Raw genomic sequence first — 19,257 nt, 5'->3', positions numbered from 1 at the left:
ATATCTCCAATGCAGCTATGCCCAGTTTCGAGCAGAAAACACAAAGGCAGCAGATGTCTGCCCTGGAAAAGGTAATTTTCGATCGTGATGAGAAATCCAGTGGTTTGTAAAGATACGTAATTTCTGATCTCCAGAATGTGGCCAGTGCTTCACCATCACTGATGATGGCATCCAGGCAGACAAAACTAAAGTTTTGGGGGACCTGAAGCCAAGAGTAAGGAAGTCTTGACCAGATTTACAAATGGAGACCTGGAGAAATTTGTCCTAAGGGTCTGACCTGCAGAGACCAGCCTTCCACCCTCAAGCGATAGAAAAATTTGGCAGATGTTCTCCCTACGGACTTTGCCTCTTAGGGACAACTAAACATTAAGCCACAAGCAATGAAAGCAGGAAATAGAAGCCAACAATTTCACCAAAGATCAATCTGAAGAGACAGATACATTTGAGAGTTCCTCAGTGCGGCATGGACTTATCTCTCAGCCCTGAGCAGCTTCAGCCTCAGACGGAGAGAGACTTACAGGGACTCCTGTTCTCACATCTACTGAGTGACCAGACACAATTGCTGCATTAGCCCAATCTGTATTTTTGTTTCTGCCCTCTAGCCAAAGATCACCAGGAACATACCTGTATTGGAAAAGTTGGTTTACCACTCTTTGCAGCAAGAAAAAATACACAGAGAGGGAGGTGTGTGTGTGGGGGGCAGGGCTGTCTAAGTGGATGTTAGCAAAGAGTTTGTTTGGTTTGTGTTCCTTGATTTTGGGGGCTTTGAGGAGGTTAGCATGCAGTTGCAAGCAGAGGTAAGTCTCTATGATAGTAGCTTTACACTTAAACGTGCAGGAACAAATGAGACTAAAGCTGTCACTGGTTGGCCAGCATGGGGATGTTTGGTCATTTTTGTAGTTTGGATGAAGCTTGTGCTTTTGTGTTCAGACATGATTACAGAGTCATCTTGTTTTTTGATTTTTCTTGGCCACAGAAGGCTTAGTCTGGTGTTGATGCTCTGTGAGATTGTTTATGTGCAACACAACATCACGGTGTAGCTGAGTCAGCCAACTCCTGGAGTCATCGAGGCCGATAGACCTGGTCAAGTGGGAGCTGTCAAGGGCTGCTTTTCCCTTAATAGCTAAAGAAAAAAAGTGAAGCCCAGAAGAGGGGGAGCTTAGCAATGGAAGGCAGAGACACTCCTCAAGGTAAATGGCAGCAGAGACCAAGCACCAATCAAAGAGGAAGCTACTGTCCGTGAGCGTTTTAGTCCCACATGTGTGATTTTAAACATTCAAATCCTCTAACATCTCTTGTGCTCATTTTCATCCGGGCACTTTTTATCCTGAATTTGTATTTTTTGTGTGTGTCTTCTTAGAGGGTAAGAATGTTCTGCTTCCGTTACCATGATAATCCATGCATTTCTAATAATAAATTGTATAAAATTATATTTATACATATGTATATATGTTATATATTTAAGTTAATATGTTAAGTAAAGACCATAACCTCACTTTCTTCCCTCCTTCCAATATGCTGCTGTCCACTATCCTGGCCAAATAGGCAGTAAGTTTTATCATTTGCACTCATGTCAGGAAAAAAAGAACAATACTCAATCCAATAAAAATATAGGCACTTATTTATAAGCTTGCTAAGCCTCGTGCATAGAAGTAGAATATTATCTGTCCCATATCATAAAGCAGTTAGTGACTAAGTGTGTAACCAGCTCTCAATAAATAGCTATTATTATGATTATTACGTTTTATTTTCTGCTTCACGTTTCTTTCCCTTTAATATCCTCCTGTCCCACTGAATGTTTATGGTCTGTAACATGTTATGGTCTATATCCCCTACCTCTCTCCTAGGCTTTCTACTTCACCCACCTACTTAAGATTCCTGGGAGTTAGTTCACAGGGATTTCACCCTCAGCCTGTCGTAAGCTGGCACGATCCCGTCATCCTACAGCTGCTTCCGCTTCCCAGTCTCCTACTAGGTTTGAATTTCTGTTCCCTTGAGTGTGTAAACCTGGGCAACAGCTGCCTCACAGGATTGTAGTCAGGCTACATGTGTAAATTAAAATGTAAAGCACCTCTGGGGATGCCTGGCATACAGTAAATGGTCTATGTGTGCCATCATCCTTACCCTAACCCACTTCACACCTTTTTGTTCCCTGAGTAATAACAGTACTGTACCCCCAAAGTCCTAAGCTAGAAACCTGAGTTGTTTCTTTCTGTCTCATCCCTTATAGCAAGTCCACTCTCCAAATGAGCTATTTCTCTCTTTTTTAAAAGATTTTATTTTCGCATAGAAGATCTGGGGTGCAGGCCAGAAATGCGGGTGTGGGTGAGAGGATTCACCAGACAGTAGGGAGCAGAACAGGCAGATCTACTGCAATACACTGCTAAGGGGTGCAGCAGGCAAAACAGGAGAGGTCTGCTGCGCCATGTGGGTCAGCTCCCAGGCCAGGGATCAAACTCAGGACCATCTCAGTGATAGCGCTGAGATTTAGCCCCTAGGCCACCAGGGAGGCTCCTTGAGCTTTCAATTTCTGAAAGCTCTATTTCAGATGGTATGCCTGAATGTGAGTGGAGCAAAGTTTAATAACGGTACTGTTTATAATGATGTGAGTTGCATGCAGGGAAACTGTACAGAAGGGCTAGTGACAGCTGGGCTCCACTAGTGCCCCTCAGCTGCACGGGGTGAAAGGAAGTGCTCACCAGACCTGGCAGGAGGAGGGTGAGTTGAGGGGCTCACATGACATAAGTCACAGAGCTAACCCAAGACAGCCACACCGCCGGGAGAGAAGGGGAGCAATCCCCATGACCTCACTTTCCTCTGTCCTCCACGTCAGGCTTCTCATTGGCCAGACCAAATGAAAGACAAACACAGAAAGCCCATTGATGCAGACTCTACAGTTCAGCCTCCTGGGCAGAAACCAGGAGGAAACACTTAGAGGAGGATCTGGAGCCTTAGTTATCCACATGTGAATGAGCAGGCACCCACCACCAGGAAGCAGAATGTAACTACCTTTGATGGCATGACCCCCTCAAAATTCCCAGTGTTCTAACAAGAACAGAGCAGATGGAATCAACTACAACCGCGAAACTTAATTGAGAGTATGAGAGTACTCCTTGAATGAAGTATATGAAATTGATAGATTTCAGCCAATTCTGCTTTTTCATATATATGCCAATGACCTGTCATACAAATGACCTGTTACTTCCAGTGGCAGAGAGTAGGTGCACTGGGGACTCATGCTTTTCTTCAGCCCTTCCACTAGCAACAAAGCTCACACTTAATCCAACTGCAAAGAAGGCTGGGAATTGTGGAAGAGTAAATGGAATATTCTAGTTAGTGCCATTGTGTGTTGGCATTACTCACTGTTGTTTTGCTTGCTTTCTAGTTCCTAGGCTTGTTTTACTTAATAAGCCTGTTTAACATGGTGTCTGCCAGTGAACTGGGGTTCTCTTTTAGGAACAAAAATTACCTCTCTCCAATTTTTTTATTTTAGCTAGTACCTGTAAGTTAACCACCAGAAGCTCAGAAAATATTCCATTTGTTTTATCAAAGATTTGAGCTACTAGTTTTCTAACTAAATAAGGATTTTGGAAGTGAAGATGTTCTTTGTGCTCACGTGTGCCAGTTATGTTGTTTTTCTCTGAGCACTCTTTTCAAACTTCAGCACCTGCTCTGATATAATAGGAGTTTCTGTTAACATTTCTCCACTCCTGAGAGCATGCTGTTAGGGTCCCAGTACTGAGCACTAGAGGGCCTTTGCAGGAAGAAAGGACCCTCTTGCTAACTAGGCAGCAGTGTGGTCCTGGTCAGGAAGCAGTGAGGCTATGAGGCCATCAGAGGGCGCTCTGCCCAGAGTGCACACCCCCTGCAAGCCTGATTCTCTTGGGTACCCATCCTCAAGGTCCTGCTCTCAGGTTACTGCTACTAGGTAACTGCACCCTCTGGGCCCAAAGCCAGCATCGGTGCCAGCTAGTACAGCATGCTCACTTCCCCAGAGTTTATGTTTCGCGCCAGTGACGCTGCCTGACTGCAGTGCTGGCTTCCCACTAGGAAGGCAGGTAAATAGTTGTGAGGCTGTATAGTAGCAAAGGCCCAAATTATTTACTATCTTGCTCTTGGAAGAAAGTCTGCTGATCCCTGTTTAAGTCTATTAGTGGAAACAAAACATACAAAATAAAATTCAAATAAACACAAAGCATCTATTTTAAATAACCAATGTTGCTTTAAATTTTGTTTTCGGGTCTCCCTGGTGATCTAGATGTTAAAGCTCAGTGCTATCATGGCTACCACCCGAGTTGGATCCTAGCCAGGGAGCTAATCCATGTGGCGCAGCGGACCTCTCCTGTCTTGCCTGCTGCTCCCCTCAGCAGTGTAATTCAGTAAATCTGTCTGGTGAATCCTCTCACCTCCCACACCTCTGGCCTATACTGCAGTTCTTGTATGCATAAATAAACAAACCTTAAAAAAATTTAAAAAGCATTTTATAAAGAAAAGTATACCAATGCAAATTAAGTGTTAAGCATTCTTGTTCATTTTAAGTGCTTCTAAAGTGAATTTATAGAATTGGCAAATTCAAAAACGAAAAAATGAACTTTTCTGGTTATCTATTAAGTTTAGAAATGGTTTAAAAGAAGCTTTTGCTAATTAGTATCAGTTCACAAAGCTCTAAAGGAAGCAATTTTGATCATCTTCTTAGCAATAAAAAACACCTTTCAATTTCTCCAAAGCCAATATAATCATAAAGGAAAAGAGTTCTCTTCTTTATCCTTTACAGTTTTAGACACATTTACATTTTCAGTAAGATTCTGATCCTATGCCAGAAATGGTATTCCTTAAAGTTCAAGTTTTAAATACTTGCATTTTTCCTGCCCGTAACAGATATATTTACACATTATTGGTAACACAGGATATCTTGGTATAGAACATTTATTTCATGAAACACTCAAAGTTTAGGTCAGTGGGAAATAATTTTAATCAAAGAATTGTACATTTTCTTCCCACATATCTTGCTTTGTATTAGGAAATGACATTGAGATCCATTTCACTACAATATTACAAAATATTTACAGGAAAATATTAAAAATAACTCGAACACAAAAGGCAAGATGGGGTGAAATAAACTGTTTTTTTTTTTTTTTTTTTTCAGAAATCTCTACTCCAGTGCCCACAGCACACAGGAAGAGAAACAAATTAAGTAACAAAGATCCCCCATCACAAGTTTCCACAGAATTGGAAAGGGGGAAAAGTAACGGGATGAAAATGGTGGTATGAAAGGGAATGGATGTTAGCAGCACGGCTTCAATACCAACCTATTCTGAATGAAATATCCTCTCAGATGCCGTAAATTCTCAACAATGCTAAACTTTAGGATATTCCTTGAACTGAAATTAGAAAATACCCTGACACTGTAAGTAGCGCTTTTGCCTAAATTTTATAAGGGCCCCTTTCTCCATAAACCACTGATGTGGAGAGAAGCCTGTTCTGGCATCAGAAGCTGTCACAGTAGCCCTTCCATCTCTTTCATGAAAGCTTCATAAACATCATCCTTAGTTTGTACTGAGACGGGGACAGATGGGCCAGATTTGGGAGCTGCTTTGGCAAGAGGCACAGCAGAATCATCCTCTGATTTTCTTTGGGGAGTAGCAGTAGCCCCTTTATTCTCCCGACGTACCCTCAGTGCAGTGGGCACGAATCGAGTAATCTCTGCCTTAGGATTAGTGATCTGTGGCTTGGCACTGATGGTTGCTGTGGCTTTCTTCTCAATGGTGGCTGCACTTGTATCATCCGCCTTGGGTCGCTGAATCAAGTTGGGTGGAGCACTTAAAACCCCTGGGTTTGGCAAGGGAGCCGGTGGGAAAAGCCCAGGTGGGGCAGGTCCGAGTGGAGGCACCAAAGGTGGGCGCATCATGCCAGGACGAGGTGGCGGGATACCTGAATGAAGAGAAAATAGGCAGGTAAACACAACAATAAAATTTAACTATTAAGAACGTTAAAAACATGGGTTGATGATAATTCTGCTGCTTGCTGTTTGAAATTTAGGAATAGTCTGATGCTGAGGACCACTTTACTATAAAATAGTATTTACCCCCCCTCCTTTTTTTTTTTAAAGGTTTATGTATTTATACAAGCACTGGGTACAGTCATAAGCGTGGGAGGGTGAGAGAATTCACCAGAGACAGAGCGGAGAGCAGAACATGCAGACTGAAGAAGCACACTGCTGAGGGGAGCAGCGAGGGGTCTGCGCGCCATGTGGGACCCTCTCCCGGTGGCTGGGGATCAAACAGGCGCTGCAGAGGCTGCGGGCAGCTTCGCAACCCAGCGCTCAACCGCTGCGCCACCGGGGAGGCCCAAAATAGTATTTACCTTTAACCTGTATTACTGCACTTGTATTTTCTTCCTCTCTCAATGTACTTTAAAACATCTGGTTTCAAATTTGATCTTAAATTTGTCAAATTTCAGATTTGAGAGCCCAAAATCCTATTCTAGCCGTATAAACGCTGCAAGGCCAAGGTTGGGGGTTTTAATTCCCACGCCTTATTCATTTATTTCCATACCACTCCTCCCTCCAAAGAAGTAACTCAATAAGCAGGAAATGTTAATTTTAACCCTGGAAGGAAAGATTGTCACTAATTAACATTACCATTACTGAAAAAGAATTCAGGTCCTACTGACTGTTCAAACACACTGTCACTGTTTACTAGGAAGTACAGATCTAATTTTCTTCAAATCTTAAGACTGAATATAAAGTACCAATTTTTCATTAAATCCAAGACACTACTGGTTTATACACCCATAATTCCATATACCACCAGGAGAGGAGAAAAGTATGCTGGAAGCTTAATGGAAACCTTCACATTAAACTGGGACATTCAGTGTAGTAAGCCAGATATATACCTGTTACATACAACAAGGAAATGTCCTTGCAAACCTTGACAATGAGTAGAAGAGGGGGGAAAAAAAATCCCCCTTGAGACATTCCGCTTTAAGTAGATACTCATGAAGATGCATGTACAATTCCTAATGTAATCCTAACAGAAATCTCAAATGGAGAATTTAATCTGAGTGGTGTTTGGCTGGGACAAGTCCCTCATGTGACTGGCAGTATCAAATGCAAATATCTGGAAGAAGTCAAGTTCAATCTAGATCAGAAGTAATTAAACAAAAGCATTTGAGATACCTCTTACTTTTAAGATCAAAATGTGAAAAGATGTCTTAGAGCAAGTAAAATATACAACAGACAAGTTTTTGTATAGAAATCAAAAGCTTTACCTGGAGGTGCAGGGGGAGGTAGCCTGGGTGGGGGTCCCCGAGGAGGAGGGCCAGGAGGCAGACCTGGAGGTGGACCTGGGGGAGGTCCAGGGGGTCGGCCTGGTGGTGGTCCTGGAGGTAAAAGCCGGGGTAAAGGCCCTCGCAGTCCTGGCATTCCAGGGGGTCTCAGGAATGGAGGAGCTCCTGAAAAGAGAAAAATGACGAATTAAAGTCAAACAAATATATATGAATTTGTAATTGTGGTACAAAGGTGACTCAGATGTGGTTTGACACCCCTTATCAATAAAATGAAAGAATTTTTAACAATGATTGAAAATGTGGGAAATAGAATTCTTTATCTGATGAGAAACAGGGTATTTCCCAGCTGTGATATGAAGCATACTCAAAACACAGTCACAGCTCGTTGGGATAGAAAAAGATGAGAAGCATTTTAAAATGGTTCTAATATAAGCTGAAAATGGAACTTTAATAAAGCAGGGTGTTTTCAAGATTCCCCTGGAACTCATTAAGATATAAACAAGGACCCCTAAGAATGATATAAAATAGGTAATTTTTTTGCAGCATTCAGAAAAGGATGAACTCAATTAGAGGAAAATTTTTCTTCAGTTAATTGTAGAATAAGGGACAAACATAACCTTCCAAGAAGTTCTATATGCCAAAGATTTGATTAGTATTACGTTTGTCTCTAAAGATCAAAACGACCAGCGAAAAACCCCCAAAGAAAAATAGTATTTGTTGTAGCCAAGTTCCACTCACGACCAAGTCAGAACTGAGTCACCGTGTCACATTAAAAAATAGTACTAAAAAAACCAAACTCAATTAAAGATTCTAGTTTCTGCCTGCTAAGGTGGGAACTAAACACCCCTGAAAAAGGTTGGGTTTTGGACAAAAACATATTTGTTACAGTGCTGAGTAGCAAACAATGCTACAGAATTATTGTACTTACCCTGAGAATCCTTGATTCTTAAGGAACTGTACTACCAGGAAATAAAACAGGAATTCCAATGCTTACCTGGAGGTGGGCCTGGAGGAAGGCCTGTAGGTGGTCCAGGTGGCCTTAGAGGTGGGGCAGGTGGTGGTCCAAGAGGAGGCGGTCCGGGCATGGGAGGTGCTTGTATCTGAGAAGGAGGAACAGACTGTGGGGGAGCTTGCTGCTGTGCAGAAGCAGCAGATGTGCCATCAGAAAGAGATTCCTCTTTATGCTGTTTTTGTGATTGCTTTTCTGCTTCAGAGTCATCAGAATCATCTTCATCATCATCTTCTGAAAATTCCTCTACTTCGCGTCCCTCCTCTGGGATTTCCTGACCTGAAGGAAATTTTAAGTCAGGTAAATGAATTCATTTTTTTACCTCTTAAATGACAGTGATGCAAAGATAGACGCACAGGGAATACTTTCTTAAAACTAGTAATCAAACAGTCTACTTCCATGAAATACTTAGATGTGGAAGAACCAAATAGTGTTCTACAAGTATTCTGTGCTGATGTAGCAGAGTGGAACAAGCCCAGGCTTTATGAGAAAACTGATAGATTTAAATGCCAGTTGGACCACTTACTAATGTCTCTAAATCTTAACTTTCACAAGACTTAGGCTTAATACTTCAAGGTAGCTCAGATAATAATCAAGAAAATACATATAAAGCAACTGGCTTGTAGAAATACCAAAAGGTGACTCGTTATACCTTCCCTGCCATACCTGCCATTCGAAGCATCATGGCTTGAAGAGGAGTCAGCTCCTTCATATTCTTCTTTTTCTTCCTTGACTTTCCAGGCATATCTGCAAATCGAACACTCAAACCTACAGGTCAGAGGAGGGAGAGAGGACACTAGATTGATATCAACAAAATTCAGTTAACACTTAGCCCAGACTAGCTATTACTGCTGCCTACTATTTGATAACCTCAGAAAGATAGCCATATTAAAGATAGCATTAAATAATTGCTATGCTGATTAAAAAATTATTAATTAAAAACAATTAGGTATCATCTTTATGCCAATAAAAATGAATGCCAATTAAAAAAAAAAAAAGGAAATTTTCTGGAAAAATATAAATTGCTAAAATTGGTCAAAGTGAGAAGACCAGAACATACAAAAATCAAAGTTTAAGACCTACTCCCTAAAGATATCTGGCCCAAACAATTTCAAAAGTAAATTCAGTGTCTAGAAAAATGCCCCACATGTAGTAAAAACAAACAAAATCAGTTAGGAGTGCCATTTTCAGTCTCTGTATACGGATAAATATGTTTAAGAGAAACCAGTTAACAGCAACAAAGGAAAATTGGGCTAACAACCACATAGTTCCAGAGAAAATTGGAACTGCTAAGGCTCCATTGACTTTCTAGTTTCTCATACTTTTCATTATCAGCTCTCTCTACATACCCTTTAAAACTAGTCTTTAGGTTTGCATCTATGTTTAAGAAATATCGGGAGAAAAACTCATCATTCTAAGTACTGATGTCCCTGGTATGGTAATAAACACTGATTTAAGCTACAAAAACAATTCCAAAAGAAGCTTGAAGACTATGGTGGTATATTATTATACATTTTGCACTGCTCACTGCTTATTATGATGCTGAAATTTGTCAGTATTGGTTCATATAAGACACCAAAACCACTAAATTTAAAGACTTCTAACACCACCATTTAAACAAGTTTATTAAAAAACATTGAGTATGGTTTTCCCAATAACATTATATGATTATTTTCCTTTAATATCTATAATGGAACATTTTAATGCTATTGAATAGCCATTATCTTTCCCCTCCAAAGTAACTTTATTACAAGTACTTTTGTATTACATATACTGCTTAATTTTCCCTTCACAGACATTGAGTACTTACTATATGTCAAGAACTTACCAGATTTTTGAGATGTAAAGATGAACAGAACTATGATCCTTCCTTTCAAGAGGCTCAGTTACTTTCATAGTGTCATTAACAAATCAGGACCTTTGTTTTGTATGCTATTTACTGATCAGTACCATGGGACTTTCATCGGCACATACCTGACTTCTTTTCTTCATTGGTGTCTCTCTCATCATCACGGTGCACAAATTCATCACCTTCGCTTTCTCCATCTGATCTGTCAGTGTCACTGTCATCAGTACTGTCGTCGTGCTTATCTTGGTCCATGTCCTCAGGATAGCCATCATCTTCACTGGTGCTGGAAACATCATCATCATGACCACGTTGTGCTGAGAAGGGAGAAGGGAGCAGTCAACAAGGAATATGGCTACCCTCAAACACAGAAGATTATGCTCAATATTTTACTCAGATTAATTTGTTAAAGAAATTTTCTACATATCATTCTCAGCTATTCAGAGCCTGACAATATATTTATGTAACAGACAATAGTTGAAAAATTCTCCTTTCTAATAATGTAAGGTATTTCTTTAAAGTTTAAAATTGAAAGCAAATTTCACTTAGAAACTTGTATACACACAAGTATATCACGAGAGAGATGCAATGATATTCTAGTTTGATGACCAAAAAGCTAAAAAGGAAAAGAAGTTCAAGTACTTAGGACTTGGTAGTAAGAGTGACCTTTTTAAGAAAAGCCTCATTTTACAAAATGTTACACAGTTCAACTCTGAAAATGACAGTGGAAAGTTTAAAAGAGAAAAATGAACAGTAAATCCTTACCAAGTTCAGGACTATATAACATGTCTTCATCTCGCCTACGAGGAGGAAGATCTAGGGCAAAGCCCACTTTACGGCCATACATCTGCAAAACTTGAGGTGGTGGCGGCCCAGGAGGAGGGCCAGGAGGTTTTCTGCCAGGAGGCAATCGTGGAACACCGTGACCAAGGAGAGGAAGGATAGAAATTGCCCGAGTTGGAGGCCTGTGAAGAAAATTTTACAGTAAGCATGTTAACAAAGGTATTTATTTTTTCTAACGACTTCTAAGGGAAGTTAGTCACACTTAGTGAAATGAGGTGCTGCCTACATTCACAATGTCTCTTACTTCCCAACACATTTTTGGCACCTCGACAGTCAATAGGTGCTTTTAATAAACACTATTTGATTATGCCACCTTACCCATAGGCTGAGGTCTTCTTAAGGATGGAGGGTGGTTGGGCACCAGGAAGTGGAATGTCCTGGATCAAGATGTTGGAAGGTGCATGTGGCATATCTGGCAAAGGAATGCTCTCTACCTCCACATGCTGAGCATTCTGAAAGAGAGAATTTTTAATGGTATGATAAAAGAGTACTCCACAAATAACATTAAAAATTCAGCGCCCTTTGTTTGGTAACTTGAATTTGTTTCCCAACTAACATAAATATGAAAAAAGAACACAAAACTGTATTTTCAAAACAGTCCACGAATTGGAAAAAAATCACTTTTTTTCTAGAGGACCCAAAACCCACTACTTTTCTACTCTATTAGCTGATTCTCATTGGTTATGACTTGAAATTGTTTTTCAGAGAAGTCCAACTGTTAAAAGTATCTCTAACATCTACATCACCCTATATATTCTGGATGATAGAATACTACATATCAGTTAACTCAGAAAGAACAAAATACACCAAAAGAGAGGAAGCTGGGCTCTAAAATTAGTCTGCCTCTTGAAATTTTGCCACATACTGGCTGTATGATACAAAGCAAGTTACCTTAGTTCCTTTATCTATAAAATGAGTCATATTACCTACTTTACAAAAAATTTTACCATTTGACTTTTTTTTGAGGTAAAATTTACAATGAAATGTACACATTCAATGAGTCCCGACGAAGGCATATTCTTCATACTCCTTTACAGTGGATCCTTAACATTACCCCAAGATAAAGCTTATTAAAATATTCTTCCTCCATAGATCAGTTCTGCCTCTTTGAGAATGTCATTCAATTGGGGTCTTACTTATGAAAAATTAAGCCCATGTTTTTGCGATTTATCTATTAAATTTTTTATTCCAGTTTTAAGTATCAATAGTTTATTTTAATTTCTGAGTGATCTGATTTTATAAACATACGAATTTATCCATTAACTTTACTTAAAGTACACTTGGGCTATTTCCAGTCTGTGGCTATTAATGTGTTGGCAGATGGAGTAATTTTTCTTGTGTAAATATGAAGGATCAAATATGCTGCCCCACAGGGTAGGTGAACCTTACTGAGAAAGGTTCAACATGATCAGTCCCCCCACTAACATTTTTGAGCAAATCTAGGCATTACATTTCAATTTATCTCTCAAAAAATTTAATTACCTTGACAGCATCAAAATACTGGCTAAGCTGAGCCCTCTTCTGTTCATATTCTACTTCTAGTTTTCTTAATTCTTTGTAAATATCTGGATTTTCTTTTTCATAGAGTCGTAAAATACGTTCAAAGGTCTCACGCAGCTTCTTACGTTTGTCTTTCAGCACCTTCTCATTTAACTGTGGTTGCTGCACTGGGTTAAACTCTTGAGAGGAAAAAAAAAGTAGGTTATGGCATCGAACACCAAAAGGTCACTTCATTTAGGTATCAATGTAATATATCCTTTAATGAAAACTATGCTTTATGTTAATCTTTTTTTTGTGGGACCCTTGCCGGTGGCCAGGGATCGAACCAGCGCTGTAGAGGCTGCGGGCAGCCTCTCAACCCAGCACTCAACTGCTGCGCCACCAGGGGAGGCCCTTTATGTTAATTTTTTTTTAAAGAGATCTAGCCATCAGACAGATGCTACAATTTTATTTAAAAAAACTACAATAGGGTTTTAAATTTCTGTCCTTTTAAGATAACTATTTTACTTGCTTTTCCAACAGAGTAGATCACAAAACTTCTCATTACAAGGAAAAAAATCCTATCTATGTATGGTGATAGATGTTAACTTACTGTAGTGATTATTTCATGATATACATATAGCAAATCATTATGTTCTACACCAAAAATACACTATCAATTATATCTCAAAAATATTTTTCAATTTACTTTTAAAGAATGTTACCTATTAACTTTTATTTTCCTTTTTACATTGTAAAAGGACAGGTTTATTAGGAAAAGGAGAAAGAGAGGAATCTGCATTGACATAGGCAAGCATAGACATTTGCAATTTTTTTAAAGGGGTAGATTTAAGATGCCTGCAGAGACACAGATGGGCAGGACAGCTCTTTCGACATCATTTTAACAGTCAATTTTCACTCCTCTACACTGAAAAATTAGTATAGTAAACTTTCAGTGAGACAGATCTGGCTTTACATACTACAGTGTTTTTGCCATTTCATTCTGAGATCCTGGGTACTTAAGGTCCCTCAACTTCATTGTCCTCTTCTTGAAAATGGGGACATAATTATTTTAAAAGAAAGCTCTGATGCTTAAATGTAATCTCAAAACACCTAGTGGTGACAGGCTCACCACTTATTTTTATAATGGACCATTGTTCCTTTTGTCCCTCCTTTTAACATGGGGCTTAATTTCAGGTGCTCTACCCCAAGAGGTGCTCTACCCCAAAAGGGATCAGCACAAGAGTCCCAGACCTGGTTGGTCAATCATACTTCCTCTGTCCTCTTCCTTTTTGCCAATCAACAAGTAAGAGATCAAGTGGCACGTTATCCTAGGGACCAGAGCCTTCTGACATTTTAAATGAAGGTGTAAGAGAGAGCAGCACTTACAAGCTGGGATAAAATAAACTTAAAGCTATCCGTGGCCCTATTTATACACATATTCCATCTCCCATCCCAAGAGGTTTATCAGCAGAGTGAAGCTAACACAGATGGACAATCTTGATAATGACTGCTAGGTTTTAAAGATGACTGACTTAAGGGATTTACCAATTATGAGTTAAGGTAATTTTCTGTATATATTAGATTGTACTGAATTTTTTTTAACCATAATTAAAGCCCCAGTGAAGTGTTCACCTCCTCTCCTTTTAAAATAGCTGCTTATCTCATTTTATAAATCCTATTAACGTTGGTGATTTATTTAAAACCAGAATGCATCTCATGCACTATTCCTAGCATGATTTTTAAAAAGATTTATTTATTTATTTATACATACATACATACAAGCACTGGGTACAGTCAGAAGCGCAGGAGGGTGAGAGAATTCACCAGAGCCAGAGCAGGGAGCAGAGCAGGCAGGAGGAGCTAAGTACACTGCTGAGGGGAGCAGTGGGCAGCAGGAGAGGTCTGCGCGCCATGCGGGACCCTCCTCCGGCGGCCGGGGAGCATCCGGGGATCGAACCAGCGCCACAGAGGCTGCGGGCAGCTTCACAACCCAGCACTCAACCGCTGCACCACTGGGAAGGCCCTCCTAGCATGATTAATGAGTGCTGATTGCTTGTACTTTAACTTCAGCCTTACCACCTCCTAACAGTGTGATCTCTGTACCTGAGTTTCCTCACTAGTAAAAGAGGGACAACACATCTTCCTCGAAAAGTTGTGAGGCTTAAATAACGTGGGAAAAATCAGTGCACAGTAAGAAAGAGCTCAATGAACCCCAGCTATTATCTCCTTTAAAAGAAAACCCACATAACTCAATTAGGAGTTATTAAGTAGATAAAATGCTGACAAGGGACAGTGTTGTTCCCAGTGTTTACATCACAGGCAACAGTGGAATCAGTTTTGGTGAACTACACTAGGAAAGTTTTGGGAGCACAGAGCCTAATCCAGAACTCTTAGCTAGGCTAGCTGCACAAGTCCTGCCACATTATTTTAGAAACCTTGTAATATCATTGGATTTTACTGAACCCCAATGAATGCATTACTGAGAAGATCCACTGTACTTCTTTCATTATCTCTATTTTTAGGCAAATCATTGAACCCATATGGGTACATTAGTAAACAAAATTTGTTTAACAGGCACTGAAAAGAAAGGTACTAGAGGCACAGAAGGCAAAATTGACAAAAACTTGACAGATGAAAAGCACATATGAATTAACTGGACGATTTTAACTTTGCAAGTTTAAAGTTTTCTATTCAAAAAGGGAAAACTAAAAAATCTATGTTCCAATACTGAGAGAACAATTATTTATGGGCTAAAATTTTCAGTGCCAGCACACACTGACTCCCAAGCAAGACAGTTATCTCATGTGGCACAAGACAGTTATTTCATGTGGCTCCAGTTACGACAAAGCTGTGAAAGTGCACGAGAGTGAATATAATTCTATTATAAAATGTGAAAATGGTAATAAATTCTAATATGATTATTTCATAAAATTCGATTTTAAGCATCTGATTTTTTTCCCTTTATCAAGGATCTTTGGAGCTTCTCATTGGAAAAAACACAAACAGACTTATATTTATAGTGGCAAAGTATTTAGATTCACAAGTTAGTTGCCAAAATTAAAAAAACACAGCAAACTAAAATTCTAAGTGATTTCAAAAACAAGCTTTCAGTCTTCTCTTAAAACATGCTGGCCAAGCTGGCTTTCATCACATTATAGCAACAACTAGTTCAAGCTCAATAATGACCTCTCTATTTTAGATGAGCTCTCTAGTTTGCAATAGGTTCCACCAGTCCACTGCATCAGCCTGACACTAAAACTAAAGCAAAACATCAAATGCTATCATGCTTTTTCCTTAGAGTTATGCTGCTTCATTTATTACCTGATTGCCAGCAATGTTTACCCCTGCTATGAAACATAGACATTTTATTAATCTTTACCCATTTCATCCAATTTCTCCATGTCCCGGATAATCTGTTTGGGATCTTTCATCTTCAAAACCGCAGCTCGTACCATCATTCGTTGCTTTTTGTTCTTAGAAAAAGGAAAGGGCAGAATGTCAAGAAGCTGGGTACTCATAAGTATTTATTTCAATTTGCTTCAAGAATCCATGTAAACTGAAACTGAACTTACTTGGTTTCTGATTACTTGTTTCAACCACCAGAAAAAGGGCTATGTAATTTTCTGCTCTCAAAAATGTTTCAACTTTAGAAATATGTATTATTTATTAGATCTGCTTTCTTAGATAAGTATTTCCTTTAACTTTGTGAGATATCTTTAGCATTTACCCAAAAACAAATTTCAATTTTTTCTTTTTTAAAAAAAGGGTTGTAGCTAAATTCTAAAACTATGTATTAGAGAAGTTTTGAAGATTTAATGTTAAACAATGAATCAAGAACACGCAATTACAAACTATTAAAAATCTGAGTTCTCTGAATGCTGTTAAGGCATGTTACTAAAAAAAGTAAATCCTTTCTTATTTTGGGGTAGCACTCTGCTATAAACTCAAAATGGCTACATAATCAGGAAAATGAGTGCATATTTATTTCCATCCAGTTGCTTTTAACAAAGCAGTACAGCAAAAAAGTTCTCAAAACTACTTAGCTCACGTGGAAATTTAACTGATGTTATAACCCCCCATCACACATTTCACTTTATAGTATTTTGGCTTAGGAAATTAGCTAAAGCAGCACAAGGTACCTTTTGTGGCAAATAACTGAAAATGTTATTTTCAAGCAACATTTATAAATAATAGGATGCTTCTGAAATCCTACCTTCTTTAATTCTCTCTTCCGGGCTTCCTTTCCTTAAAAGAGAAGAAGAAAATGTGAAAACCTTCAAATCCTGAACATTAATACTTTCTCAATTTAACACAGGTAAACCTTATATTGGGAGGCTTTCCTGTGCACTGTTGGCCATTTACCAGATACCTTGCCTCTTACCCACTAGATGCCAAAAGCATCTTTCTAATTATGTCAACCAAAAATATCAAGAAATCTGTTTCATGTTTCATTAGAAACCAACTATGAAAAGAATCTGTTGTAAAAACAAATCTGCTGAAAATTTTAAATATGAAAAAAAGCTTTAAGCCAATTCTACTTTGCAAATTAAACAACTGAAAGTAAGAGTACTGACTTTTCTACACTTTTAAAGTTTTAATTATGTGCTCACAATAACAACGAACTGCTAACACTTAGCTGATTAAGTCATTAAAATACAGTGAAGTAGATTCCCTGAAGCTTGCAATTTTTTACCACACTCCCGTCTTCATTCTTCATTAATGGGCACTTACGGGCCTGGTCTGTGGGGTTCATAAATTTTCCACTCTTGGTGGATGATGTCGATCTCCGTCCCATGTTGACAATTTGTATGGTTTTCCTCGTTCATTAAAAAAAAAAAACAAAAACCTGCAAGGACAAAGAAAGAAGCAATTTTTCTTCTATTTGCAAGATTTCTTCCTTTACATATATGAAATTTCATTCCACCAACTCTGAAAAGAAACACTCCTTTGATTACCTTTTGAAACCTTATTCTTTCCCTTGTCTTGACTTTAGTGTCCAAGATACCTCAGCTTTCTCACCCAGAAAGAGCAGATTACCTCCTATCGCTTATAATATGACTTAAGATCATCCTGAATATCACTAAGTCACTAATTTAAACTCTTCTGAATGGCAGTGCTCATGGCAATTGAAAGAAAAAAAATGGAAATACTTATGAGCATGAGAAAAACCACTGGTGCTTTTACAACATTCTCCCTTTATTTATATAGAGTGAAAGAGAAATAAAAAAGTACAGATTAGTGATCTGGATTCAGTGACAAATAGTTCACCCTAAATTCTGTAACTGATTTAAGGTGGCACGCAATCCAAACACCTCTAAGATAGTAAAAACTCACTTAAGTCTATTTAATCCAGCTTTAGTTTTAATTCAAAAGCTTAAAAAAAAAACTAAAAACGCTAATATTTCAGATTTAAGTATATCTGAGGGACCTTCCTTCAGTATTAAGATATACAGAGAGATATCTCTCTCTCTATATTCTCTTACTAGTACCCACTTGATTCGTGATTTGTGTTTTTAAGATAACTTTAAGGGATAAGTGAAGAAAAGTACGATTAAAAATCCAAGTTTGACTTGATCTAAGCCACTATTACGTCACCTTTTTCTCTTATTCCAAATGAATGCAGCTTAACTCTTGCTATTTATTCTTTCCAATAGTAAAGGGTGACTTATTTCCTTCCTTATTAAAGTAGACGCTTGTAAAAGGTGGGGGAGGGAAGAATACAAGGTAACGTTTATAGCAGACCATACAATTACACCTTTCCTTTATGGAGCTCTTATCAAATTCATTCATTGACGCCTGTTTCAGTAAATGTTCAATTACCTTGCTTTCTGCTAAACGCGTCAACCTATTTCAGCGGCAAATAACTTACTGTTCCAACAGTTTCCTCCTAGAAAAACCGGGCGTGCAGGCGAAAACAAACAAAGTGAATACAAATACAAGCTCGCCTATCTTTGACGGCCTGAATCTTTTTTGCTTTCCTCCCTTTATTACCCTCCAATTCATATTTTGACCCTCCTCTCCCACAAGTGAGACACAGAACAGATACGAATTAGAGAATTTTTGCAGCAAACATGATCGCCTCAGTGTGCACAAACGACTTTTTTGGTATCAAGGCAGAGGGGAACGCGCCCCCAAACCGTGGGGGACTCTAAACAGTCAAAGGCTCCAGGGGGACGGAGCCCAGGTCTACCGAAGACGGGAATCGCAGTAGCAACTGCCGAAACCATAGCGACGGTTGACCCTGACTCGAGGTACAAGACTTCAAACCTAAGTAACCCACCAACGTGCACCCGGGAGGCCGCGCTAACCATCCCAAGCAAAGTCAGCGGCCTAACCACCGGACGCCGCGCTGCCAGAGGCTGGGCAGTTTCCAGTCGGCGACCCGGAGACCCCACCGCGGAGAGGAAGAGCGGGGTAGCGGGGCCTAGTGTCCCCGAGGCAACCGCGCGGGCCCCAAGGGAGGCACGGGAAAGATGAAGAAACGAATGGAACCACCCCGCACACTCACACTTCTCTCGGGCTTCTGGGACTGGGAGAAGCGGGGAGGGGACGATTCTCGGCCTCTTTTATTTGGTAGGGGCCTTCACCTCTGCCTCTCGGTCAGCCACCCAGCCACCGCCATCTTGAAACCTCGCGCCCCTCCGCCATCCTTACGTCACTTCCGGTCTCTATGAGGGGACGAACGCGGCGTTTCTCAGCCCGGAACCATAGAGAGTAATCCCGAACTGCGGGATGAGAGTCGCTTCCGCTCCAATCCTATACCGAGTTGGCTGGTTATCGGCTGAAAGCC

At 39.6% G+C, this 19,257-nt stretch overlaps 1 protein-coding gene across 1 annotated transcript; it reads right to left on the bottom strand.

The window, feature by feature from the left end:
* Nucleotides 1-5,434: 5,434 nt before the first annotated feature.
* Nucleotides 5,435-17,399, bottom strand: WBP11 (WW domain binding protein 11). The gene is made up of 11 exons (XM_084255242.1): nt 17,199-17,399; nt 16,681-16,712; nt 15,847-15,940; nt 12,468-12,664; nt 11,304-11,437; nt 10,908-11,107; nt 10,271-10,459; nt 8,963-9,064; nt 8,282-8,575; nt 7,270-7,452; nt 5,435-5,931 (listed from the first exon to the last, which is right to left on the bottom strand). The coding sequence occupies exons 1-11, from the start codon at nt 17,260-17,262 to the stop codon at nt 5,498-5,500; spliced, it is 1,923 nt and encodes a 640-aa protein (XP_084111368.1). The 5' UTR covers nt 17,263-17,399; the 3' UTR covers nt 5,435-5,497.
* Between the last annotated feature and the right edge of the window lie 1,858 nt (nt 17,400-19,257).

This window comes from Talpa europaea (genome assembly GCF_964194135.1).
Source record: "Talpa europaea genome assembly, chromosome: 15".
Classification (NCBI taxonomy): domain Eukaryota; kingdom Metazoa; phylum Chordata; class Mammalia; order Eulipotyphla; family Talpidae; genus Talpa; species Talpa europaea.
Note: the sequence above shows the minus strand (reverse complement) of the source record. Positions and strands in the feature narration are given on the sequence as shown.